The 26,220-nt window shown below is 41.0% G+C and overlaps 1 protein-coding gene across 1 annotated transcript in view; it reads left to right on the forward strand.

Moving 5' to 3' along the window:
• The window catches only part of DPY19L1 (dpy-19 like C-mannosyltransferase 1), a gene marked incomplete at both ends in the record, with an annotated part of 112,084 nt that overhangs the window by 23,195 nt on the left and 62,669 nt on the right, over positions 1–26,220 (forward strand). The window contains 2 exons of the mRNA XM_080701001.1: positions 413–533; positions 4,932–5,025. Coding sequence (XP_080557127.1) covers positions 413–533; positions 4,932–5,025 — 215 coding nt within the window. The remainder of the gene's footprint in view (positions 1–412; positions 534–4,931; positions 5,026–26,220) is intronic.

The raw sequence follows: 26,220 nt of genomic DNA on the forward strand, positions 1-26,220 counted from the left end.
CAATGAGTTGATAGATTAATGAGGAGATAAGGATACAGATACATAACTCCAAGTTCCAGTATTTTCTCATTAAAGTGCTACTTTTGAGTGCTTTCTGTGACCATACACAAAGGAGATTTTTCAGAAACAAGGTCACATGGTATCACATGGTTTATTATTATTATTGTTGTTGTTATTATTATTATTATTATTTTGATATATGTGTAATAGAGTCAAACTCAAATTCCTGCCCCATTAGGCAAGCACCACTGAGTTCCATCTCCAGCCCTTTCTATTTTGTTTTGAGACAGGTTCTTACTGAGTAGCATAAACTGCCCTTGAACTTGCCATCTACCTGAGTACAGGTGTGTTCCACTGAGTCTGGTTTAGAAAAGTGTCATTTCTTATAATGTGCCTGTTTCTGTAAAAATAGGTAATCTTGGCCAGCTGGTACCGGATTTATACCAAAATAATGGACTTGATTGGTATTCAAACCAAGATATGTTGGACAGTTACCAGAGGAGAAGGACTTAGTCCTATTGAAAGCTGTGAAGGTAAGATTCTGTAATATTCCCTCGTTATCAGTTGTAATATAATAAACTTAGCCCAAACTTAACGGCATGAAGAGCAGCCATTACACATATGGCTTCTGCTAGTAATATTCCAATGGGTAGAAAGATGCTTAGCCGGAGGCTTCTTTGCTCATGTTTTGACTTGAGGGCTAGAGTGACTATGAGGTTGCATTCAGCCAGGACACTTGCCTATGTGTGGGCTCTCCATGTGCTTTGGACTTCATTTTCTTTATAGCGAGGTACTTCAGAGCACTCAGGCTTTTCTGTGGTAGCTCAGGGCTTCGGAGCTGGACACTGCATGAACCCTTGTGCCCTGGCCTCAAACCTGGCACTTGGTGTTGCTTCTGCCTTACTCTATTACACCCTGAATAGACTCAAAAATAGGCTGCTGCGTGCTGGTTAAGATCAGCTACTCGGGGATGGTGGCAACTGCGGCCGCGGCGGCGACAGCTGGCAGCAGTCGAATAGGATATGTATTCCTCTGTGAAACCTCGGACGACAGATTTTGATTTAATATCTGGTAGGAACAACATACAGAGACATTTCCAGCCATGACTTCCTATCTGAAATATAAGAGAGAAGAGACGGATGGCGGCAGTGGCGGCCAGTATTCGGGAGAGTCAAACAGATCCAATCCAATCTGCCTTAAACTGTTGGAGAAATCTCCCCCAAAATAGACCGCTCCTGCCCCACATGCTCAGGAATTCTGAACAAAATACTATGTAAGAAAAATACTCGGGAGGAGAACCAAGATGGTGGTGGCGGTGGCGGTGGTGGCCAGTGTTCGGGAGAGGCAGACAGATTAATCCACCCTGAACTTTTGAAGAAATCTCCCCGAAAGTAGACTGCACCTGCCCCACAGGTTCAGGAACTCTGGACAACATACTATGCAAGAACAAGGTTCGGGGCGCATCAGAGGGAGCCCTGCACAGCTGGGTTGGCTGGCATGCTCTGTGTCCCGGGAGACATGCGGGCGCTCCTGGCTGCTGCGGTCCTTTGCGTAGCGCTGGGTCCGGGGTGCACTCGAAGTAGCAGAACCTGTCTGTGGTGAAGCTGTGGGCGTCTGTTCTTGGGGGGAAGATAGGGCCTATTGCTGCTAGGTGCTGAGGCCCCCAGCGTCTCTAAGGGACATGTACTGTTTTCTTTTATTAAATAAATATTGAAGAGGGAGGAAGATGGTGGCTCCCACAGCCACAGCAGCAACTGCGGTCGCAGCGGTTGGCAGCGGCTGAATAGGACACACATCCCTCTGAGAAATCCCGGACAACAGATTTTGATTTAATAGCTGATTGAGACAACATACGGAGACATTTCCAGTCATGACTTCCTGTCTGAAATATAGGAGACAGAGTGGAATATGGCAGAATTAGAGGCAAGATGGCACCGTGGCACCCAGCACTGCAAGAAAAGTGATTTTTGGAGGGACATCCTAGAAGAGATCAGAAAGCAGACTGCTCCTGCTGCACATGCACAGGAATTCTTAACAACAGCATACGATAGGAGAGACCAAGAAGGCGGTGGTGGCGGCAACCAGTTATTCAGTAGAGGCAGACAGATCCAATCCAATCTACCTTGAATTTTTGAAGAAATCTTCCCAAAAGTAGACTGCTCCTGCCCACACGTGGCTCAGGAACTCTGGACACATACTATGTAAGAAAAAGGTTCACAGAGAGGGACCAAGATGGCGGCGGGGGTGGTGTCTGCTATTTGGGAGAGGCAGACAGATCCAATCCAATCCATCTTGAATTTTTGAAAATAATCTCCCTGAAGTAGACTGCTTCTGCTGCACAGGCTCAAGAATTCTGGACAACATACTATGTAAGAAAAATGTTCGGGGCAAGATGGAGGGAGCCCCACCCATATAGCCGGGCCAGCTCGCTGCACTGGACGTCCCGGGAGACCTCGGTGCTCAGGGCCGCTGTGCTCCTCTCTGCTGCATTGGGGGCGGAGATGTGCTTGGAGCACTGGATCCCACTTTCCCAGGTGAGGCTTTGGGCCTCTGCTTTTGGTGGGGAGATAAAACCTATTGCTGCTAGGGGATCTGGCTCCCAGCTTCTGCAAATGACACGTGCTGTTTTCTCCTACTAAAAATAAATATGGAAGGAAAAATGGGAATCTCTGTAGACATCCTGCCCACGGTGAAAGGTATCCCTGCTACGCGGCGAGGCCGGGTCTAGAGCCAACGAAGCCTGGCCTGGGCTGCCCTGTGGCGAAGCTGGGTCTGGAGCCAGAAAGGGCGGGCCTGGAGCCTGCTGCGCGGTGAGGCTGGGCCTGGAGCTGGTGAGGCCGGGTCTAGAGCCTGAGAGGCTGAACCCGCAGCCTGCCGCCCGGTCTGGAGCCTGCCACTTGTGAGTCTGGGTCTGGAGCCAGCAAGCATGGGCCCAGAGCCTGCCACATGCGGCAGGGCTGGGACCGGGGCCTGCTCCATAGCAAAGGGCCAGCAGGTCCCTGCAACCGTGTGGCCAGGAAGTGCTAGAAGCTGCTGCCGCCTCACCTCATCTCCCAGCAGATTCCCAGATCCAAGTGACCTCTATTAAAAAAATTGGTTGTGAGTGGATCATCTTGTCAGAGTTACTCACCTTCTGGCTTTCATGATTTCAGTAAGTGGGATAAGTGTGGAAGTTAAAAAGAAGGACTTCCAAGGAAGAAAGAAACTGTAATTGATTGGATCTGGAGAAATAGATGCTCTAATACGTTGTTGGTGGGATTGCAAGTTGGTGCAACTACTTTGGAAAACTATGGAAGATCCTCAGAAGAAGGAAAACTTAACCATGTGATCCATCAGTACTACCGCTGGGTATCTACCAAAATGAATGAAAACCAAAATACCAAACTGATGCATGAGCAACCATGTTCATAGCGGCACAGTTCACCATGCCAGACCCCGGAACCCGCCACGATGTCCTTCAAGGGATGAGTGGATTACAGAACTATGGCATGTGTACACAGTGGAATTTTGCTCAGCCATAAGGGAGAACAAAATTATGGCATTTACACTGAAATGTCACAAAAACCAAGAAATCAGATGCTTTTCTTAATGTGCGAAAACTAGAGAGAAATGGGTAACAGGTGGAACTCTAGATGAAGAAGGGACCCTGTAGAGGAGCAATTAAGGCGACCTATCTGAGGGGATGGGAGGGGGAAGAGGGGAAACTCTTTAAAGCACATGATGTACTTAAACATATCAAAGTCAATCAGGAAACCAAGCATGGGAAGGAAGGAGGGGGAGGGAAAAGGTTAGGGATTGGGTAAGGCTGATTGGGCGATGTGTGCATGTGTATTTCCCCAAGATTTTTTTTAATCCCATTAAGAAGTATGACTACATTGCACCAAGAATTTTTGTTGTTGTTGTTGGTACTGGGGTTCCTGGAAGCCCTTCTACCTCTGGGCTACACTCCCAGACCTATTTTATATTTTTATTTGGAAACAGGGTCTCTTACGCCAGTATGGCTGGCTTTGAACCTGTGCAGTCCTCCTGTCTCCGCCTCCCAAGCGCAGGGATTACAAGCATGCGCCACCATGCCTGGCTAGAAAAATTTATTAAAATATAAAAAAGCCAGGGAGGTGGAGACAGGAGTATCGTGCAGGTTTGAAGCCAGCCTCACTGGCTTAAGAGACCCCGTTTCCAAATAAAATATAAAATTGGTCTGGGAGTGTAGCAAGGAGGCAGAAGGGTTCCATTCCCAGTACCACCAATAAATAAATAAATAAATAAATAAAAACAATATAAAAAAAAAAAGATTGGCAGCCGGGCGTGGTGGTGCATGCTTGTAATCCCAGCATTTGGGAGGCTGAGACCGGAGGATCGTGGTTTGCAGACAGCCTCAGCTACTAAGTGAGGCCCTCCGCAACTTAGTGAGACCCTGTTTCAAAATAAAGAATACAAAATTGTGCAGGGGGTGTAGCTCAGAGGTCGAATGCCTCTGGGTTCCATCCCCAGAACCGCAAAAAAAAAAAAAAAAAAAAAAAAGATTGGCTACTTGGGAGGCTGAGGCAGGGCAAGTTGGAGGCTAATGGGGCAAGTTGGTGAGACCCTGTCTCAAAGTAAAAAATTAAAAGGGCTTGGATGTAACTCAGTGGTAAAGCACTCCTGGGTTTAATTCCCAGCACTGCAAAACTAAACAACAGCCTGAGAATGGCCTGCAGCGTCCATACTCTGACTGGAGGCCCAACAGCAGACTCGCAGTCCTCGGGTAGAGCCACCATTGCTGCCGCATCTTCTTATCTTTGCTCTCCATCAGTGTCCTGTTTTCACGTGGCAGCCGAGGGGAGCCATTCAATTTATCTGGCAGCCATTTTCAGAATAAGTGCCATTTAATATAATTTTTTTGGACACAAAGTAATTTGTGATTAGGATGTATGTTTTGTTTATTTTTAAAGGATTAGGAGATCCTGCTTGTTTTTATGTCGCTGTAATTTTCATTCTGAATGGACTAATGATGGCATTATTCTTCATATATGGCACATATTTAAGGTAAGAATATTTTAATATATAAGGTATATAATAAATGATTAATAGCTATTAAGTTATTTAATTTTATAACAGTATTTCTAAATATTTATCAAATGGGGAGGTTATTAGATCAATTTAAAATATAGCTACATATAGATTTAAGACACTTTGGTGCTAGTATTTCTGACTTAGTTCTACAAAACTTAGTTCTTTTAATTATTTAATTGGGAAAGTGAAAAAAATGCACGGTTGAAAGATGATACCAATCATTTTGCTTTTGAAACTAGACACAAAGAAATAACCAGAGAGAATGTGGTAGTCAGGAGAGAAGGCTGGCTTGGGGGACAGCAGGCCAGTGTGCCAGAGCGAAATGAGCCACAGAGGGACACTTTTTGGGATATGTTCATTTGCTTGGTATTGCCCATGTGTTTTACAGATCGCTTCATTACATTTGGGAGATTAGATTTCAAGTAAGAGATGTCAAACTTGTGCTAACGTTGTATTTGAAAGAATTTCTAAACAGTTATCAAAGTAAACATTTATATTGCTTTCTTGTGATGGTTGTTATAATCATTATTTCAAAGGCTGAATATATTAAGTATCTGCTAAAGTGAATATAAGGTTGGATTGAGGGGCTCTTGATGGCTTGGGCCTTGACTTGAATTTTCTTAGTCTTTCAACCTCAACCGTTCCTGGTAGGCTCTTTTCTCTCTACATAGATGATGCATATCCCTTTATTTAATCAACACGTAAAATACATACCAAGCAGGAAGATTGCATTTGGAATTTTTTTTGTGTGTGTGTGGTAATGAAGACAGAATCTAGGGCCGTTGTATCCAAACTACACTCCAGACCTATTTTTTACTCTTTATTATTGTTATTATTATTATTGTTTGCAGTACTGGGGATAGAACCCAAGGGCATTCCCCCTCCGAGTGATACCCCCAGCCCCAATATTTTATTCTTTATTTTTGAAACAGGGTTTCACTAAGTTGCAAAGGGCCTCACTAAGTAGCTGAGGCTGCCCGTGAACCGCGATCCTCCAGTCTTCACCTCCTGAATGCTGGGATGACAAGCGTGCCCACCATGCCCGGCTTGGGCTCTGTATTTTTAATTCTGTGTTTGGGCTCTTGACAGCACGGGAGTCGGCAGGGTAGAAAATGGGGATGGCAGCAGGGTATTTGTGAATGGAAGACAGACAGTAAAAAAAGAGAAAGTTGTAGAATTTTGGAGGCAGGAGAAATTTCTGTGTGGAGGGACCACTTTAGCTCGAACTTGGAAAATCAGCTGTATTTGGGGAGATAGGAATAAACTATGAGCAGAGAGGCCACTGTGGGAACCCTGTGATGCAGAAAGCAGATAAGAGACTAGTCTTACTGGGTCGTGTGTTCTTGAGGACCTGCCTCAGGGGAATCGGAGTTCCTGCGACCCCAGCCTGGTTTAGTTATTTTGCTAGAGTGGCTCACAGAACTCAGGGAAAAACCTAATTATATTCACCAGTTTATTATAAAGTATATCAGAAAGAAAACGAATGAAGAGATGAATAGAGTAAGGCCTGTGGGAAGGGGTGTGGAACTTTTATGACCTCTCTGGTGCTCCACCCTTGAGAAACCTCCCAGTGTTCAGCTCTCTGGAAGTTTTCTGAACCTCGGCCTTTGGTCGTGAACCCTAGGTCCTCTTCTCTCCTTGAAGTTTGGGGATAGGGACTAAAAGCCCCAACTTTTAATCCTGCCTTGGTTTTTCCTCTGACTAGTCCCCATCCTAAAGCTACCTATGGGTCTCTGGCCACCAGTTAGCTTCTTAGAATATAAAAAATATTGTCACTTTGGAGATTCCAAGGATTTCAAGGTATCACAGCGTCCTAACCTGAAAAATCTTCCCAGCTGTTCCCGTCTCCAATTGAGCTTGCAGCTCTTGTGCATAGTGGAGCCCCTTATATTAACAGAAAGCTGGCACTGCCCCTTCACTCCTCAAGGGCAGAGATGTAAATGGCACTGGAATACAGATCTCGGTGTGTATTTTGTTGAAGAAAATTTTGAAATGTTTTAAAGTATTTTTGACATGAAATATTTCTAGGGTTTTTTTTTTTTGTGGTACTGGGGTTCCTGGAAGCCCTTCTACCTCTGGGCTACACTCCCAGACCTCTTTTATATTATTTTTATTTGGAAACAGGGTCTCCTAAGCCAGAGCGTGCGGCTGGCTTCGAACCTGTGCGATGCTCCTGTCTCCGCCTCCCAAGCGCGGGGATTACAAGTGTGCGCCACCATGCCCGGCAAGGGGTTTAAAATTATTAGCTAGTTCTTAATTTTTCTTCCTTGATGGCTAATTTAGTCAACTTACTAATTTTATGAGTGGAATAAAGTTGAGTGGAAGGCTTTTTAAAACATGAGCTGAAGATAAAGAGGAGGGTTTCTAAAACAGTGTTAAAATTTTAATGTAGATTGCATTATATATTGGGAAATGAAGGTTGAGGTTGTCTAACAGATTAGAAATTTGCAGAGCGGACTGAACATATTTTTTTTTTTTATCCCGGAAGTATATTTGTTTTAAAATAGTATAGATACAAATTTTCAGAAGCCAAGCAGCCATTTCACTAGAAATGAAAATGGAAAACAGCCAGGTGATGACTGGGCCAGGCTGCCAAGCTCTGACTTCTCTGACTTGAGGAGGTGAAGTGAGTTTGGTTTTGCGAACACAGCCTATTGGTGTTAGAGTTTATCCCCACTGGTTGCCTATTATTTTAATTGTTGGTGTCCTTCACTCTATTTTGGTTCCTTCCTTTACCTGGAAATGTGTTCATCTTCAAGTAGCACCTGGTTCCATTTTCCTTGCCCACATTTCTCCTTGGGTAATGATCACCTGGCAGCCATCCAATTGGTTTTTAATTTTAAGATGGGAAATAAATGCATACAACCACCGGGTATGCGCTGTGGCTGACCCAAGATGGCTGTGTGTTTTTCTGCTTCATTTTCTTTAGAGTTCTCCCAGTGATTATGGCTGCTTCTACTGTCAGGGTTCTTATACAACTTGTTAAAACTGCCAAGTGTGGTGGCACATGCCTGTAATCCCAGTACTTGAGAGGCTGAGATAGGAGGATTGCCTGTAGCAATTTAGTGAGGACCTCAACACCAGCCTCAGCAATTTAGCAAGGCCCTCTTCAGAATTAAAATAATAAAATGGGGCTAGGAGCATAGCTCAGAGGTAGAATGGCCCTAGGTTCAATTCCCAGTAAACACACCACACCACCACCACCACCACCACCACCAACAACAACAACAACAACAACAGCAGCAGCAACAACAAAATCTGCAGTTGAAGTATGGACAGAAATCCCTTTCCTACATTTCTCGTGACAACAGAAAGAATAGAATCATCAAAGCACTTAAGTTTCAGAGTAATTTTCAGATTTTTGAGTGCTTTTCCTCTCGGCGCTCTATTTGAGAATGACTACAAAATACCCATTTTGGATTTTTAGGCTCTTCAACCTTGAATTCCATTATAAATCAAGACGCATTTGGGCAGGTCTTGTGGAAGAAAGACTGGGTAGTATGTGGGGTTGATGAGCAATGTCTGTCTGCAATGACCAGTGCCTTTCCAGAGCTTCCTTCTTGGACTTGTGTTTGTTATACCTACAGGACACTTTTACTGAACTTTACTTTTAAATTGGTTCCTCAGCGTGTATATGTATACATAGATGTATATATATTTTTTGTGGTAGTGGGCATTGAACACATAGAGCCTCTGAACTACACTCCCAGTCCTGTTTTTGTTTTTAGTTAGAAACAGGGCCTCACTAAATTGTGGATAGCCTCACTAAATTCCTGAGGCTGGCCATGAACCTGAGATCCTTCTGTCTCGGCCTTCCAAGTGCTGGGATTACAGGCGTACACCCCCATGCTCTCTCCTTAAACTTACATTAAAGGTCTGATAAGGAACAGCTATTTGGAATTTCTTCCCTTATGACTTGTGCATCTTTATAATTTGAGTCCGTCATCTCTCAGTATTCATCTTTATAAAAAACTTTTAATGTGTAAAATGTTTTGTAACTATGTCATACCTATGGAATTATATAAAAGTATTGTAGAAATGCTTTTAAAGATTAGTAAAAGGAATACCTGTATAACTCACTCAGATAAGTAAATAATAATGAATTATCAAAAGCTTTTATATCCTTAAAATTCTTTCTTAGTGCATAATGATTTGTTCCTTCATGGGCAGTGTCATCCCAACTTTTGTGCTAATTTTTTCTCTGCTTTTAATTTTTTTATTTTCTTTTGCGGTACTTGGGATGGAACCCAAGGTCATTCTACCTTTGAGATAGATCTCCAGCCCTATTTTTTTTTTAAATTTTAATTTGAAACAAGGTCTCACTAAGTTGCAGAAGGCCTCACTAAGCAGCTGAGGCTGTCTGTGAACTGTGATCCTCCTGTCTCAACCTCTCAAATGCTGGGATTACAAGTGTGTGCCACCATGCCCAGCTTTTCTGCTTTTTAAAATAATTTTGCCACCTACATCTGTATCTTTAAATGTGGTTTATAGCCTAGTTCTGAAAATAGCATGTCAAACACAAATGTAGTTGTGTAAGAATATTTATGCCATTATTAGGGGAAAGTTCCCAAAAGAAAGTAGTTAAACCTGGTCTCTGGTTCAGGGTACTCAAGTTTCCTGAGAGAACCTTCTGGGATACAGAAGCTCTCCTGAGCTCAGAAAGGGAGCTGGTCTGCCAGGAGTTCAGAGAAATTGCTAACTCTTTCTTCTTTATCTTCCCCTCAGTGGAGGTGTAGGGGGACCGTTCAGACTAGGGGGTCATCTCATTGTTAAGGGACCTCCAAAGACTGAAAGTTCGTTGGATCTTGAAGTAGGGGCAGGGGCACCGGGGAAGGACTAGGAGTAGGAGTACTGGGTACCGAGTGAGTCAGAGAGAAGAAAAATGTCTTGAAGGCTCCCTGCCCATCCTCAGGAGATATCTAAAGAGGATTTCTGTCCCAGGCTTCAGATCGAAAGACCTACAAATGAAAGTGCCAAGTAGGGATGTGAATAGGTGAAGAACAAAGAGCTTGATGACTAGGTAGATGGCTCTAGTCCTGGACTGTAACTCCATCAGGGACTGGTAGGCACTGGCTGTGCTCAAGTTTGGTCTGGGGAGGCCAGGTGTCTCCAGATTTGCCTATGGTCAGGCCTGAGAAATTACATAGGAGCTCAACTCCTTAGGATGTCATTGGGCAAGATCATTAGCCAGTCCTGGGAAATAGAGGATTCATTCAGCGGAGCATCTGAGAGAAATGTCATATAGGCCAGGTACAAAATATTCAGCAGAAATATCATCAGGGAAAGAGTGTTGAATTCACCACTGTGTATCCTGGCTCTGAGGAGCATATCAATGAAGAACAACCTCTGTTAGTGAAATGGCTTGTGGGAACAAGGTAAGATAAAGATGAGGATCTGGTCCAGGACCATGTAGACATTGTCTTCACTTGATTCTGAACTGTCTCCTGTGGTTTGTAAACATTGTCCTCTTGGCATTTTCCTTCCCATTTTAGTAGTCAGATTTTTATCCATGTGCCACAATACCTGAGATGAACAGTTATAAAGAGGAAATGTGCCGGGCGTGGTGGCGCACACTTGTAATCCCTGCGCTTGGGAGGCTGAGACAGGGGGATCACGCAGGTTCGAAGCCAGCCTCACGCACTGGCTTACGAGACCCTGTTTCCAAATAAAAAAGTATAAAAAATAGGTCTGGGAGTGTAGCCTGGAGGTAGAAGGGCTTCCAGAAACCCCAGTACCACCAATAAATAAATAAATAAATAAAATAAAAATAAAGAGGAAATGTTTATCTTGGCTCATAGTTTGAAAGGTCTCAGTTCATGGTCAGCTGGCTCTGTTGCTTTGGGCATATAGTGAGGCTGAACAGCAGGGTGGGGAGTGTGGTAGAACAAAGCTTACCTCATTGTGGCAGAAAGAGAACAAGTGAGCGAGTGCATGCGTGTGCAAAAGGAGTAAGAGAGAGAAGAAAGAAAAAGAGAAGGAAAGAAAAGAACAGAAAGAGTGAGCCAGGGTCCCAGTATCCCCTTCTAGGGCATATCCAGGTCCTGTGGAGGGCCTCACTAAGTTGTTGAGGCTAGCCACAACCTCTGATCCTCATGTCTCAGCCTCTCAGATGCTGGGATTACAGAGGTGTGTCACCACGCCCAGCTTACTGTTCTCTTTCTCTCTCTCTCTTTTTTTTTTTTTTTTTTTTTTTTTTTTTTTTTTTTACAAGATACCTTAACACACTGATGGCTTTTCTTTAGTATAGAAAGCAAAATTCTTTCCACAAGTAAAGGACTTCCAGGTTAAGAAAAATGACTATATGAGCAGCTGAAAAGAATCTGAATTCAGCTGTAGTTGGATGGAATATTCTGTATGTGTGTAGTAGGTCTATTTGGTTTATGGTGTTTATTATATCTGAGATATCTTTACTGACCTTTTGTTTAGAATATCAATCTGTTGGTGTGAAAGGAGTGTTGAAGTCTTCAAGTATTATTGTATTGGGATCTATGTATGTTTAATGTCATGAAGAATTTGTTTTATAAATGTGGTTGCACCTAAATTTGGGGCTTAAATGCTCACTCTCGTTACATCCTCTTGTTGGATTGGTTCTCTTAATAGTAAAAAATGACCTGCTTTGTCTTTTCTCATAAGATAGGTTTGAGGTCTATTTTGTCTAATAGAGTAGCTTCCCCTTCTTGTCTTCAAGTTCCATTAGCATAGATTACCTTGTTCCAGCCCTTCACCTTTAGTTTGTATCTTGTAAGGTGTGTATCTTGCAGACAGCATATAGATGGATTATGATTGTTAATCAATTTCACCACCTTCTAATGATCCTTTGCATGAACTTGTCTGCTGCCCAATGTCCCTGTGGCCATTCTGGTCTTCCTTTAATCTTTTCTTTCTCATTTGAGTATTTGCCCTCCTCTCTCTCTACTCAGTGGTCCATTACTTCTCAGTTTTTCTGAGAAAAGTCTCACCATTCTCTTTCTCTCTTCCTCTTATTTATTTATTATTATTTTTTGTTGGTGGTACCAAAAAAGTAAGGGAAATTTTTATTTTGAGACATAGTCTTGCTAAGTTGCTTAGGCTGGCATCCAACTTACGATCCTCCAATCTCAGCCTCCCAAGTACTGGGGTTACAGGTAATTACCACTATGCCTGGCTCTGGCCATTCTTTTTTTAACTGGTCAACAGAAAATGCTTTTCCCTCACATGTAGACCTAGCATTAATCTTTTAATTTTCTGTTGATCTCTGTTATCCTCTTTGGTTATTGGAGATTCTCGGCTCCTCTATACCAGAGAGAATTTTTTAAAGTACTTTTTTTCTATATATGTTGCAGAAATACAAAGGGCCTGAAGACAAGCCTGTAATGTCAAAGCTTCCTTTTAATTTTGCTTAATGTCCTTGTTTACATCTAACATGAATGGTCATTATAACTAATTTTCCTGTTCTCTTATGATCTAACCCAGTCACCTGTGAAGTAGTCAGTACTCTTTTTAGTCTTTGTGACAGAAAAAAATTTTTTATATAAATTCTTTAATTCTCTCGCCTATCTCCCACCTGTCTTAAGGAAAAATTGCATGTCTTTTATGCCTGTTATAGTTCCATTGTTTTATCTATTTTCTTTTTTGTTTTTGCCTTACTTAAAAAAAAAAACAATCAGTTACTCTATACAGGCTGGATTTTTTTTCTAAAAACATATTTTAGGTAGCCTGTGAATTTTACCATCTCAAACTTTTCCAGCTACTGTTTTTTTTTTTAATGTTCTATTAACTTGGCCTGCTATTGCATCTTTAACAAAACCCAGTTGGTCTGACAGTTGTAGATGAATATTTAAAAGATTAGTATTTCTCTTTAGTATACATAAATAGATGAAAGCTATTGGTTGAAAATATTGGCATCTTTTTTCAAAAACCTGCCTCTTATTACGCTGCACTATCCTAGCAAAATGATGCTTTTGTTTGCACTAATGCACAAGTCTGACCCCTGGGAGATATCTGTGGCTATCCAGGTAGTCACAACATCCTTTTCCTTTCTTCAGAATACCACTAGAGCCTTTCCACTTCTCTCTTTGTGTCGCTGTCATTCGGAGACACCACTGCGTCCTGTCACTAGGATTGCCTCGGGCCCCACCAGCCTTGCCCCTCCTCATGCTGTTTTTCACATTGCGGTTCATGAGGTCTTTCACTTGAGTTACTATGATGAAGACTGTGCCCCTGGAACACAGAGCTCGGTAAGAGGAAGGCTAGTGAAAGGAGTCTGGACGGTTAGCAGGGCCAGATTCCGTGAAGCATTTTGTACATGTTTTTGTGTTTGAATTTGCCCTGAGAGAAATGGGATAGCAGCGAAGGGTTGTATGGACGGCAGTGAAATGATTGCGTTAATTTACTTTTAAAGACTGTAGAAATGCACTGTAGAGGGAGCAGGCCTGGAAGTAGGAAGGCTGAGTGGGAGGCGCTTAGTACATCCAGGTGGAGTCTGAGGGCAGGCTAGCTGGTGTGTGGGAGTGGGGCGGAGGGAGGTGACGGGTTGGGGAGAGTCCAGGGGAGCATCGTCTCAGATCACAGTGATTTTCCAGCAGGAGGAGGAAGACTCTGGAGGAGGCTGAGGATGTCCAGTAGGTGGTGGTTCACCATGGAATGAAGGCTCTGGAGGGCACCGAGGCGGGCCCTGAGTAAACTGAGCACGGAGTGCTTGTACAACCAGATGCCTACCTACATCTGTACCAGTGGCCAAGGGCAGCGTGATGTGAGGTGTGGAGTGTTTGATAGCAAGTTTCCAAAATAATAAGTGCCATCAGTGTTTTGACTGAGTGGTATTTATGTATGTGTTCACCCTCAGATACTGCTTGAATCTGCTGTGAGCAAGGCTGAGGTCTAAGCACTGGCAGCTACCATGATGATCCACGAGGACATTCACAATCAGATATAGATCTTTTTCTTAGTGCAGACAGAGTTATGGACATTAATTAGTTGCTTGTGATAGACTGGAGAGGATGAGTAGAGAACTTTTTTCATGTTTCTTGATTCTCACTTTCTTCTTTATGTGCCATCTCTTCTTAGTGCCTCAGTGAACCTCCAGGCTAGGCATGAGAGAAGGGCTCTGCTCTGAGCTAGGCCTGCCTGGCACCCTTCATTAGAGTAGCAAGTTGTCAAAGCCTTCCGAGGTTGGGAGTTCAGTTATTTAAATAATTTGTGAGTTATTTTCATATTATTTTTCATTTTTCTTTGTGTGTGTGTGTGTGGTATTAGGATTGAAACCCAGGGGCATTCTACCCTCGAGCTATACCCCTAGCCCTATTTTATATTCTTTATTTTGAAACAGGGTCTCACTGAGTTGCAAAGGGGCCTCACTAAGTAGCTGACACTGGCCATGAACTAGGATTCTCCTGTCTCAGCCTCCCATACTGAGATGACAAGTGTGCGCCACCACACCCGGCTGTTTGTTTTCTTGCACATTTACACAACAAGAACACATACTCTGAGTTATTTAATATAGCTTATAATTAACTATAATTCTTCTCTTCAAATATTGGATCTTGTAGGTTTCAAAATAATTTTCTAAACATCAAAAAAATCTCAGTTATTAATGAAGCCTATCAAAATTTGATAATTAAGTTAAATCTTTACAAATCAGTGAGGTAAGTTTCAAAACTGGAAAAATCTTAAACCAAAGAAACAATTAAAATATTTAAACTGATTAAGAAATTAAAGCATTTTTAATACTCATTACATATACCTAAGAAACCTGGGACTCAAAAGATTAATGAGACATATGAAATAAATATGGTAAATCATTAGCAAGATTAGCTAGCTTTTCTTTCTTTCTTTCTTTTTTTTTTTGAGGTAGTGGGGGTTGAACTGAGGAGCATTCCGCATTCGAGCTACACCCTTGGCCCTATTTTTATTTTGAAGTAGGGTCTAAATTGTGGAGGGCCTCACTGAGTAGCCGAGGCTGGCTGAGGACCTGCGATTCTCCTTGCTCAGCCTCCCGAGTATTGGGATTAGAAGGATGTGCCACCACCCCTGGATTAGATGTCTTTGAAAATTTACACAGTAGCAGCTTGCATTTTTTTTTCTGACAATTGGTGGTGGTAATATTGCAAAAGGGTTTTTTTTTTTTTAAACTACTAGGGAATGCTGAAATATCAAATGATCAACTGTAATAGAAAAAAAAAAATTAAGCCGGGAGTGGTGGCACATGCTTGTAAACCCAGTGTTTGAGAGGTTGAGACAGGAAGATCACAAGTTCACGGCCAGCCTCATCTACTTAGTGAAGCCCTCTGTAACTTAGTGAGACTCTGCTCCAAAAATAAAATCATTTGCTAAACAGGCTTTTTTCCAGTGCATGTTTTTAGCCCCTTTGTCAAAAATCAATTGGCTGTATGTGGATTTGTTTCTGAGTTTTCTATTCTCTATTGGTCTGTATATCTGTTTTTGTGCCAGTACCGTGCTGTTTTTTATTATTATGGCTTTGTAGTATAGTTTAAAGTCAGGTATTGTGATTCTTTCTACATGGTTTTTGTTGCAGAGAAGTACTTTGGCTATTCTGAGTTTTTTGTTGTTCCAAATGAATTTAAGGACTGATTTTCCTATGTCTGTGAGGAATGATCTTGGTAATTTAATGGGTATTGTGTTGAATCTGTAGGTCACTTTTGGAGGTGTGGCCATTTTGATGAATATTTATTCTGCCTCTCCATCAACATGGAAGATCTTTCCATCTTCTAAGGTTTTCTTCAAATTCTTCTTTCTTTCTTTTCTTTCTTTCTTTCTTTCTTTCTTTCTTTCTTTCTTTCTTTCTTTCTTTCTTTCTTTTCTTTTTTTCTTACTTACTTACTTACTTACTTACTTTCGCAGGTCTGGGGATGGAACCCTGGGGCATTTGACCTCCGAGCTACAGCCCCTGCCCGATTTTTATTCTTTATTTTGAAACCCAGTCTCACTGAGTTGCAGAGGGCCTCGCTAAGTAGCTGAGGCTGTTCACAAACCACGATCCTCCGGCCTCAGCCTACTGAATGTTGTGATTACAAGCGTGTGCCACTGTGCCCGGCTTCAATTTCTTTTTACAATGTTTTTTTTTTTTTTTTTTTTTTTTTTGGTGGTACTGGGGATGGATCCCTTCTATCTCTGGGCTACACTCCCAGACCTATTTTATATTATATTTGGAAACAGGGTCTCTTAAGCCAGCAAGGCTGGCTTTGAACCTGCCTGATTCTCCTGTCTTTGCCTCTCAAGCACGGGGATTACAAGCGTGTGCCACCACCACACCTGGCTTTTTTCAATGTTTTATAATTTTCTTTGTAGAGGTCTTTTACCTCCTTGGTTAAGTTTATTCCTAAGAATAAAAAACAAAAACAAAAACAAAAAAAAAAACGGTTATGGGTGTAGCTCGGAGTTAGAAGGCCCCTGGGTTCAATCCCCGATACGGCAAAAAAAAAAAAAAAAAAAAAAAAAGAAAATGAAGAAAAGAAAAAAATTGAAATACTTTTAAAGTATTCTGATTAATTCATGCTTTTTGATTAGCAGAATAAAGTGACTTGTGTGGTAGTTCATCATCACAGTGGGTGGGCGCTGAGTTGGGGATGCTCATCCTCATTTATTTTAAGTCATTCATTTCATAGTGATTGTGACTCCGAATATTCTTTGGAGATAAGCAGTTGCTTTTCCCCCTCTCAGCTTTGTGGGGCATTGAGGTGAAACCTTCTTCCTTGAGGACTTCCTCAAGGACTGTGCAGAGCTAGACCTGCATATTGGTAATTTGGCAGAAGGGAATGTTGTTCTACTGGGTTTTCCCCAGGAAAATGTCCAGCCTCTGGACCCAGCAGGCTGTGTGTATCAGTTGAATGAGGGTACAGGACTTCATTCTGAGATTTGAATTAGGCAAGCTTTATTCTGAGATTTGATCAGGTGATTGGGTCCATTGCTTTTTTTAAACTCTCTTTACATTTACCTGTTTTTTAAAAAATGAAAGTTATAAAATTTCAGTTTTGATTTCTTGTACCAAGAAATTTTAAAAGCGATTTTATATTGCTTCCCAATGCTTTTTCTTTGTTTTTATTGTTTTAGACTAAAGTGAAAAAATGAGGTATCTTTTGTACCTGTGTACTTTCAGAGACATAAAAAATTCACACATTCTCAATGTAGTCAAAATACAACATATTTTCACAGAATTGAGCTTATCAATAATCTCCTTCAAAGCTTTAGCTTACAATACCCGCTACATTCTGAAAATGTTAAATACTCTACTGTGATCAGATTTTTAAAATTTATTTATTTATTTATTTTATTGGTGCATTATATTCATATATCATATTGGGATAAAAATCTTGTGTGTAGAGACATGCACACATCACTGATTTAACCCCTACCCAATTCCCACCCCATTCCCTCCCTCCCTTGCTCGGCTTAGTGGTTGACTTTGATATGTTTAAGTACATTGTTTGTTTTAGAGATTCTCCTCTTCCCCCCTCCTTTCTCCTCCTTTAGGTTGTCTTGTTTGCTCCTCCATAGGATTTTCTTTTTCATCTAGAGTTCCTCCTATGACCCAATTCTCCCTAACTCTCACATATCAGGGAAAGCATTTGATTTCTTATTTTTTGTGACTGACTAATCTCACTTAGCATAATGTCCTCCAGTTCTATCCATTTCCCTGAAAATGATGTAATTGAGTTTTTTTTTGATGGCTGAGTAAAATTCCATTGTGTACATATCCCACAGTTTTGTAATCCATTCATCTGTTGATGGACATCTTGGCTGGTTCCATAGTTTGGCTATGGTGAATTGTTCAGCTATGAACATAGATACACATGCAATAGTTTGGTAGTTTGGTTTCTTTTCTTTTGGGTAGATACCCAGAAGTGGTATTGCTGGATCAAATGGTAGATTTGTTCCCATTCTTCTGAGGATTCTCCATACTGTTTTCCAAAGTGGTTGCACTAATTTGCAATCCCACCAACAATGTCTTAGAGTTCCCACTTCTCCACATCCTCGCCAGCATCTGTTGTTGTTTGTGTTTTGAATGATGGCCATTCTAGTTGGAGTTAGGTGAAATCTCAGGGTAGTTTTGATTTGCATCTCTCTGATTGCCAGTGATGTTTAGCATTTTTTCATGCATATATTGGCCATTTGAATTTCTTCTTTTGTGAAGTGTCTATTTAGTTTGCTTGCCCATTTTGTTATTGGATGCTTTGTTTTCTTAGTGTTGAGTTTCTTGAGTTCTCTGTATAGTCTAGATATTAGTCCTCTATCAGTGGTGTAGGTGGCAAAAATCTTTTCCCATTCTGTTGGCTCTCGATTGAGGTTCTTGATAGTTTCCTTTGCTGAACAGAAGCTCTTCAGTTTCATGCAATCCCATGTATTGATTCTCCTTTTAATTTGTTGTGCCTTTGGGGTCTTGTTGAGGAAATGTTTGTCTGTACCTATGTGTTGTAGTGTTGGACCTATGCCCTCTTCAAGGAGCTTCAAGGTCTCTGGTTTGATTTCCAAGTCTTTGATCCATCTTGAGTTGACTTTTGTACAGGGTGAGAAAGTGGGATTAATTTCCAGTTTTCTGCATATGGTTAACCAGTTTTACCAACACCATTTGTTGAACTGGCTATCTTTTTTCCAGTGTATGTTTTTGGCCCCTTTGTCAAAAATCAATTGGCTGAAAGTGTGTGGACTTGTTTCTGGGTCTTCTATTCTGCTCCATTGGTCTATGTATCTGTTTTTGTGCCAGTACCATGCTGTTTTTATTACAATGGCTTTGTAGTATAGTTTAAAGTCAGGTATTGTGATTCCTCCTGCATGGTTTTTGTTGCTGAGAACTACCTTGGCTATTCTGAGCTTTTTGTTATTCTAGATAAATTTAAGGACTGATTTTTCTATATCTGTGAGGAATGATCTTGGTAGTTTAATGGGCATTGCGTTAAATCTGTAGATCACTTTTGGGAGGATGGCCATTTTAATGATATTTATTCTGCCAATCCATGAACAGGGAAGGTCCTTCCATCTTCTAAAATCTTTGATTTCTTTTTTCAGTGTTTTATAATTTTCTTTGTAGATATCTTTTACCTCCTTGGTCAAGTTTATTCCTAAGTATTTTATTTTTTTGTGGGAGATCCTGAGTGGAAGCATTTTCTGAATTTCTTTTCCAGTGGATTTTTGGTTGGTGTACAGGAAAGCTTCTGATTTTTTTAAGATTGATTTTGTATCCAGATACTTTGCTGAATTTGTTGATCAGTTCTATAAGCCTTTTGGTTGAGTTTGTTGGGTTTTCTAATTTAATTTTTTTTTTTTTTTTGGTGGTACTGGGGTTCCTGGAAGCTCTTCTATGTCCAGGCTACACTCCCAGACCTATTTTATATATTTTTTTATTTGGAAACAGGGTCTCTTAAGCCAGCAAGGCTGACTCTGAACCAGTGCGATTCTCCTGTCTCTGCCTCCCAAGCCCTGAGATTATAATCGTGCGCCACCACACCTGTCTGTGATCAGATTTTATCATATCCTTTTTGTATTTTCTATGTACTCTAACTTTAGTTACTTGACTGCTATAATGCAAGTAACTTTAATTTTCTTTAAATTTTCTATTTAAAGAAATACAATTAGAATTTAATCAATGTGTAGAGACAAACTGTACAACTGAACGGGCAGAATTACTATCATTATAAATGAAAAATCCTGAACAAATTATATGTACATTTAGTGTCATTTTAATCAGAAATCCAATAACTTTGGTTGTTTTCTTTTGTTTTTGAAAGAGGTTACTGATTAAGATGATATTAATGTAAAAATAATTTGATGAGAATTAAAAAAAATAAATATAGCTGGGTAGGGAGCTTTCCTTATCATATATTAAAAGGACTATAATGTGATAGTAATAAAGATATTTTCTGTGTGATACAAGAAAACAAGAAAATACAAACTTAAGTCAGTTGACTGGAACAGATTTTTATCTAGCATTTTAAGATATATATATATATATATATTTTAAAGGCTGAATTTCATTTCTCTGATGGAAGGGAATGTTTATTCAATAAATGGCATAAGCATATAATAGGCTATTCCAAAGAGAGAAAAATTAGGGTTTTTAAATCTAATTCAACAGGTCAACAGTTTAACAGTTCAAACTAAGCAGAAAGTGCAGTGATTGAAGACATTTTAGGAAGCTATATAATTTTGAGATTGGGAAGACCTTCATTGACAAGGTAGGAAGTGGAGAAGAAATAAAGTAAAATATTAACCTGTTACGGATTGAGAGAATATGGTTGTGGGGAAACTGTTCCCAGGGACCCCTGTTAGGGTCCCAAACACAATTTCCCTGAAACCACAACAAAGCCCAAAACGACCAAATCCAGAAAATTATCGCTGGTTCTTGTCCTGAGCTAAGAATAAATATGCATAGCTTGGACAGTTGCTGAAGATTTCAAGAAGTTTATTAAAAGATAGAAATACAGAGGATAGGTACAGCCCCATACCAGACTGGCATGGAGGGGTGACTCGAATGAATACACCAAAGGGATCACACGTGGACCAGACATTTTTTACCCATGACCTCCATCTTGTTTGCGTAATTCTGACATAGTGAACGTCCCTGTAAGGTACCTCCCCTTAACCGGTAAGGCACCTCCCCCAGCAAGGTGTGGTGAGGTGTCTCCTTTCATGAAGGTCGACCCCTCCTACCATCTTACCTAGCTTATCTAATCATGTAGATCTGGCTTTAGATGGAGAAAGGCCTAGTTCTCCTATTGACTTGTTAATTACTTTTAGCTATGTTAATTTACATTGAACTAGTTGCCTGCTTTTAGGCAGAAACCAAGTCCTTGCACAGATTTGCCCCTTACCCAATTTTTGAAATATATTAATAATCATAGCTTTCTCAAATCTTCCTAGGCCATTCCCAATACTGGTACAAACCTACATAACTATATAACATTTCTAAAACTCTTTTTGGCAGTATACATTATAAGTTATACCAAAATACTTTATTATATGATGTAATCCAAATATTTGGTAACCCTAATATTTAAATAGAGAGGCAGGCAGTCTACTGAAAGAAAAAATAGACCCAGTTGTGAACATGCATTTCACAGAAGAGATATTCATATCATTAAAACAAAATGAAATCCAGCCCCTAAATTGCTGAGGCTGGTCTTGAACCTGTGATCCTTCTGTCTCAGTCTCCCAAATATTGGGATTACAAGTGAGACCCTCTTTTCTCTCTCTCTCTCTCTCTCTCTCTCTCTCTCTCTCTCTCTCTCTCTCTCTTTCTTTCTTTCTTTCTTTCTTTTTTGTGTTTTTTGTGGTACTGGCTGTGTTACAGATTGGGAGAATATGGTTTGGGAAACTGTTCCCCGGGAATCCTGCTAGGGTCCTGGACACACTTTCCCCCAACCCATAACAAAAACCCAAAAGGACCCAAAACAGAAATAAAACGTGGGTTCTTGTTCTAAGTTAAGAATAAATATGCATAGCTTGGACAGTTGCTGAAGATTTAAAGAAGTTTATTAGAAAGATAGAAATACAGAAAATAGAAATACAACTCCATACCAGACTGGCATGGAGGGGTGACTCGAAATGAATACACCAAAGGGATCACATGTGGACCAGACTTTTATACCCATGACCTCCATCTTGTTTACATAATTCTGATGTAGTGAAAGTCCCTGTAAGGTACCTCCCCTTAACCCTGTAAGGTACCTCCCCTAGCAAGGTGTGACAAGGTGTCTCCTTTCATGAAGGTCACCCCTCCTCCAGTCCTAGCTAGCTTATCTAATCATGTAGATCTGTCTTTGGATAGAGAAAGGCCTAGTTCTCCTCCCCTACTGACTTGCTAATTACTTTTAGCCAAGTCAATCTAAGTTTCAATAGCTGTTTGCTTCCAGACCAAAGCCAAGCCTTTCTCTGTCCAGGTCTGCCGCCATTTTGACACAATAATTTTTGAAATATATTAATAATCAGAGCTTTCGCAAATCTTCCTAGGCCATTCCCAATACTGGTACACTGGGGACTGAACTTAAGAACATTCTACCTCTGAAATATACCCCTAGCCCTATTTGTTTATTCTTTATTTTCAAACAGGGTCTCACTAAGTTGTGGAAGCTGCTTAGCTGAGGCTGGCCATGAAACTGTAATCATCCTGCCTCAGTCTCCCTAGTACTGGAATTATCAGTGTGAGCTACCATGCTAGGCTGTGAAACCCTTTTCAACATAATAAATAAAATAAGGCTGGGGGATGTGGCTTGGGCTCAATCCCAAGTACCACAAAACTAACTAACAAAAAGCAAACTCCACTAAAATGATACTTAATACAAACAGGGAAGTAAAAGTAAATAAGTCAAAATATCAAAATAACAAATAGCAGGGAAGTCAAAGTCAAAATAACAGTGATAAAAAATGTAACAGTATTGGGAATGGCTTAGGAAGATTTGAGAAAGCTCTGATTATTAATAGATATATTTTAGAAATAATTGTGTCAGAATGGCAGACCTGGAGAGAGAGAGGCTTGGCTTTGGTCAGGAAGCAAACAGCTACTGAAACTTAGATTGACTTAGCTAAAAGTAATGAGCAAGTCCACAGGAGAGGGGAGCTAGGCCTTCCTCTTTCTAAAGACAGATCTACATAATCTAGCTAGGATGGGAGGAGGGGTTGACCTTCCTGAAAGGAGACACCTTGCCACACCTTGCTGGGGAGGTACCTTACAGGGTAAGGTGAGGTTCCTTACAGGGATGTTCACTACTTCAGAATTATGTAAACAAAATGGAGATCATGGGTATAAAAAGTCCGGTCCACGTGCTGTATCTTTGAGGATGGTGAACTGGCTCGGACCACCCTCCCCCCCATGGGGCTGTAACTATCTTCTGTATTTCTATCTTTTGAATAAACTTCTTTAAATATTCAGCAAGTGTCCCAGCTATGTGTACTTATTCTTAGCTCAGGACAAGAACCCGCAGTATTTTTCTGTTTTTTTGTTTGTGTGGTTGTGTTGGAGGAAGTATTTCTCCCCTCACACACACTGCAACATTGCACCTTAACAAAAAAGATTTTACCTAGCTGGGTGTGGTGGTGCACGCTTTTCATCCCAGTACTTGGGGAGGCTGAGAAAGGAGGATCTGGGTTTGCAGCCAGACTCAGCTACTTAGTGAAGTCCTCCGCAAGTTAGTGAGACCTCATTTCAAAAAAAGAATAAAAAATAGGGTTGGGGTGTAACTGGGAGGTAGTATGACCTTGCGTTCAATTCCTAGTGCCACACACACAATTTTTTTTTTTTTTTAAACCAGTTCAAAAGGCAGAGTTTAAGAATCTAAGTGCATCAGATGCCCTGTGGGCACTATAGCAAGGGACTCCATCCTGCGTTGTGGGGGAGTGAGACTGGGTCATTGCTTTCCTGCATAGTTCAGGTTCTTTGACTTGTGTCTCTCATAGTTAGGCCTGTCCTAGGGAAATAAAAGCACCAAGTGTTTCAATGTACATGGATGTTATTTTTATTTATTTATTTTTTGTGGTACTGGGGTTCCTGGAAACCCTTCTACTTCCGGGTTAGACTCCCAGACACCTATTTTTTTTTAAAATATTTTTATTTGGAAACAGGGTCTCTTAAACCAGCGAGGCTGGCTTCAAACCTGTGCGATCCTCCTGTCTCTTCCTCCCAAGCGAGGGAATTATAAGCGTGCGCCACCATGCCCGGCTATGGATGTTAATTTTAACGTTTTTTTAAATACTATGTTGAAAAATACTTAGAAGTCTAATAATAAAGGACTGAACAGATTATAGCATATTGGTATTGTGGAAAGTTTGACTTCCATAAAAAGAACTTCTTAGGTTACATGTATTGATTAAGAATAATCTTCATAGTTAACTTAAAAAGAACAAGAGGAATATCAGTAGTATGGCCACACTAAAGTATATGTTTCCTATAGGTGTAAGGAAAGACGTGGAAGGACAAGCACAAGCAGACACATCATTGGCATGTTCAGTGAACATCCTTGGGAGAGAGATGAGGAGGAAACCCCTTTAGCTTTTTAAAAGAAAATTTAGTACATTTTGTCTTGTTAGAAAAAGTTCAGTGCACTATTACTTATTTCTTAAAACTCTTAACTCTGTCTTATCTGTTCGAATGTCTACTCCTTTGGGATGAGGCCTAGGGTTAGCCTGTGTGCTTTTCTGTTGAAGATGATTTAGCGGGACTCCGGGGAGAGAACCCTGAGCGGTGTTCCCACCTGTTCTGCTTCCTGCGTCTTTGATCTGTCCCTCTTATTTCTGGCATTATTCCTTATCTACTTTCTATTCAGCATCCTCAGTGTCTTTGCTTCTTTATATTTTACTTGTGCCAGCCTAGGCTGATAATTGGTAAAAATTACACCACCCTGCAACTAGGGTCCTTGAAAATTTGTAGTCGATAGCCTCAGTTGCTCCTTTGAAGATGGTGCTGCAACCTTTTTGTTTCCTCTAGTTATCTCTGTCCTTGAAGGCAAGTGCTACTTCAGATCCCCCTGCCTTCAAACCTTTGATGCTGCTACCTCTGCCCTCCAGCTGTAAATGGCTGCTCTTCTGCTTTGTAAGGGAAAAAGGAAGTTCCCCAAACTCCCTGCCACTAGTGTGCAGTGACCCTAGTGGGACACGAGTGCTGGGACCCAGCCTTCCAGTGGCGATGTCTTCCACTTTTGCTCATTTCTATGCCCCAAGAGTAAATTCAGTGGTCTACAATACCTAACACCCTCAAGTTCTCCATTACCTCTTTGAACCTCTCTGTTTTATACACATACTTGTAGATGCATGGAAAAAAGGAAGGTTATTTGTGTAGAATGATGAGAAAGCAACATGAGGTAAATCAAGTCAGAAAACCTCAAGAGTAGAGACGAAAGAAATGATGGAACAAATCAGAAAACAACCTTGGTTCCCCTCCCCAGACTTGTAGAAAAGTAGAAGTATTTTATTCTTATTTGAGCAAATAAGGTTTAGTTATAGAACCCACAAACTTAACCATTGTGGTTTCCTAGCAACAGCTATATAAGTCTGATTGTCATATTTTGATATTTGTGTTTTATTTCAGTTCTTAGAAAACAAACAAAAGATAAAAAATTGTAGAGCAGTGATTCCTAGGTGTGTGTATGTGTGTGTGTGTGTGTGTATGTATGTATGTATGTATGTATGTATGTATGTATGTATTTATTTTCTGGGGCTCTGGGGTTAGCACCCAGGGGCTTTTCTACCTCTGGGCTACACTCCCAGACGTATTTTATACTTTGTTTGGAAACAGGGTCTCACTAAATTGCCAAGAGCCTCACTAAGTAGCTGATGCTGGCTTCAAACCTGTGCGATCCTCCTGTCTCAGTCTCCCAAGCGCTGGGATTACAAGCGTGCGCCGCCACGCCTAGCCTAGGTATATAATGGGGCAGGGGATGTAGCTTGGGTTCCATCCCCACACCCGAAAAAAAAAAAAAAAAGCGAGAGAGAGAGAAAGCTAATTGGAGATGAGTTTGGGAAGTAGTAGATTAAGTCTTTAATGTGCTCATGCACTTTGTGAATATCTAAGAGAAGGAAAGCAGCGTGGCACTTTCCAATTTCATCACTCTTTCGGGCCCCTTTTTCTGTACTCTACCCCCATCTTTCCCCTAATTTAAATTATGTATCCCAGGGAAAATACTTTTCCATCCTGTAGGTTCTTCCTTCAGACCTTTGATTGTTTCCTTTGCTGTGCAGAGGCTTTTCAGCGCGAGGCTTTCCCATTTATTTATTATCAGTTTTATTTCCTGAGAGGCGGTGGTCTTATTGAAGGTCTCTACTACTGCCTGCATGTTAGAGAGTTGGTCCTAGGTTTTCTTCCAGTAATTGCAGTTTCTGGCCTGATTTTTAGGTTTTTGATCCATCTTGAGATGACTCTTGGGCAGGGTGAGAAATTAGGGACTAATTTCATTCTTCTCCATATGGATATACAGTCTTCCTAGCACAATTTGTTGAAAAGGCTATCTTTTCTTTACCAATTTTTTTCCTTTAGCATATATTTATTCAAGAATACAAAAAAGTAAATGCTGGTGAAGATGTAGGAAAATAGGCTGGGCGTGGTGGTGCAGGCTTGTAATCCCAGCATTCGGGAGGTTGAGACCAGAGGATCGTGGTTCGTGGACAGCCTCAGCTACTTAGTGAGGCCCTCTGCAACTCAGTGAGACCCTGTTTCAAAATAAAGAAAAAAAAATGGGCAGGGGGTGT

Source organism: Muscardinus avellanarius, assembly GCF_963383645.1.
Source record: "Muscardinus avellanarius genome assembly, chromosome: 9".
Classification (NCBI taxonomy): domain Eukaryota; kingdom Metazoa; phylum Chordata; class Mammalia; order Rodentia; family Gliridae; genus Muscardinus; species Muscardinus avellanarius.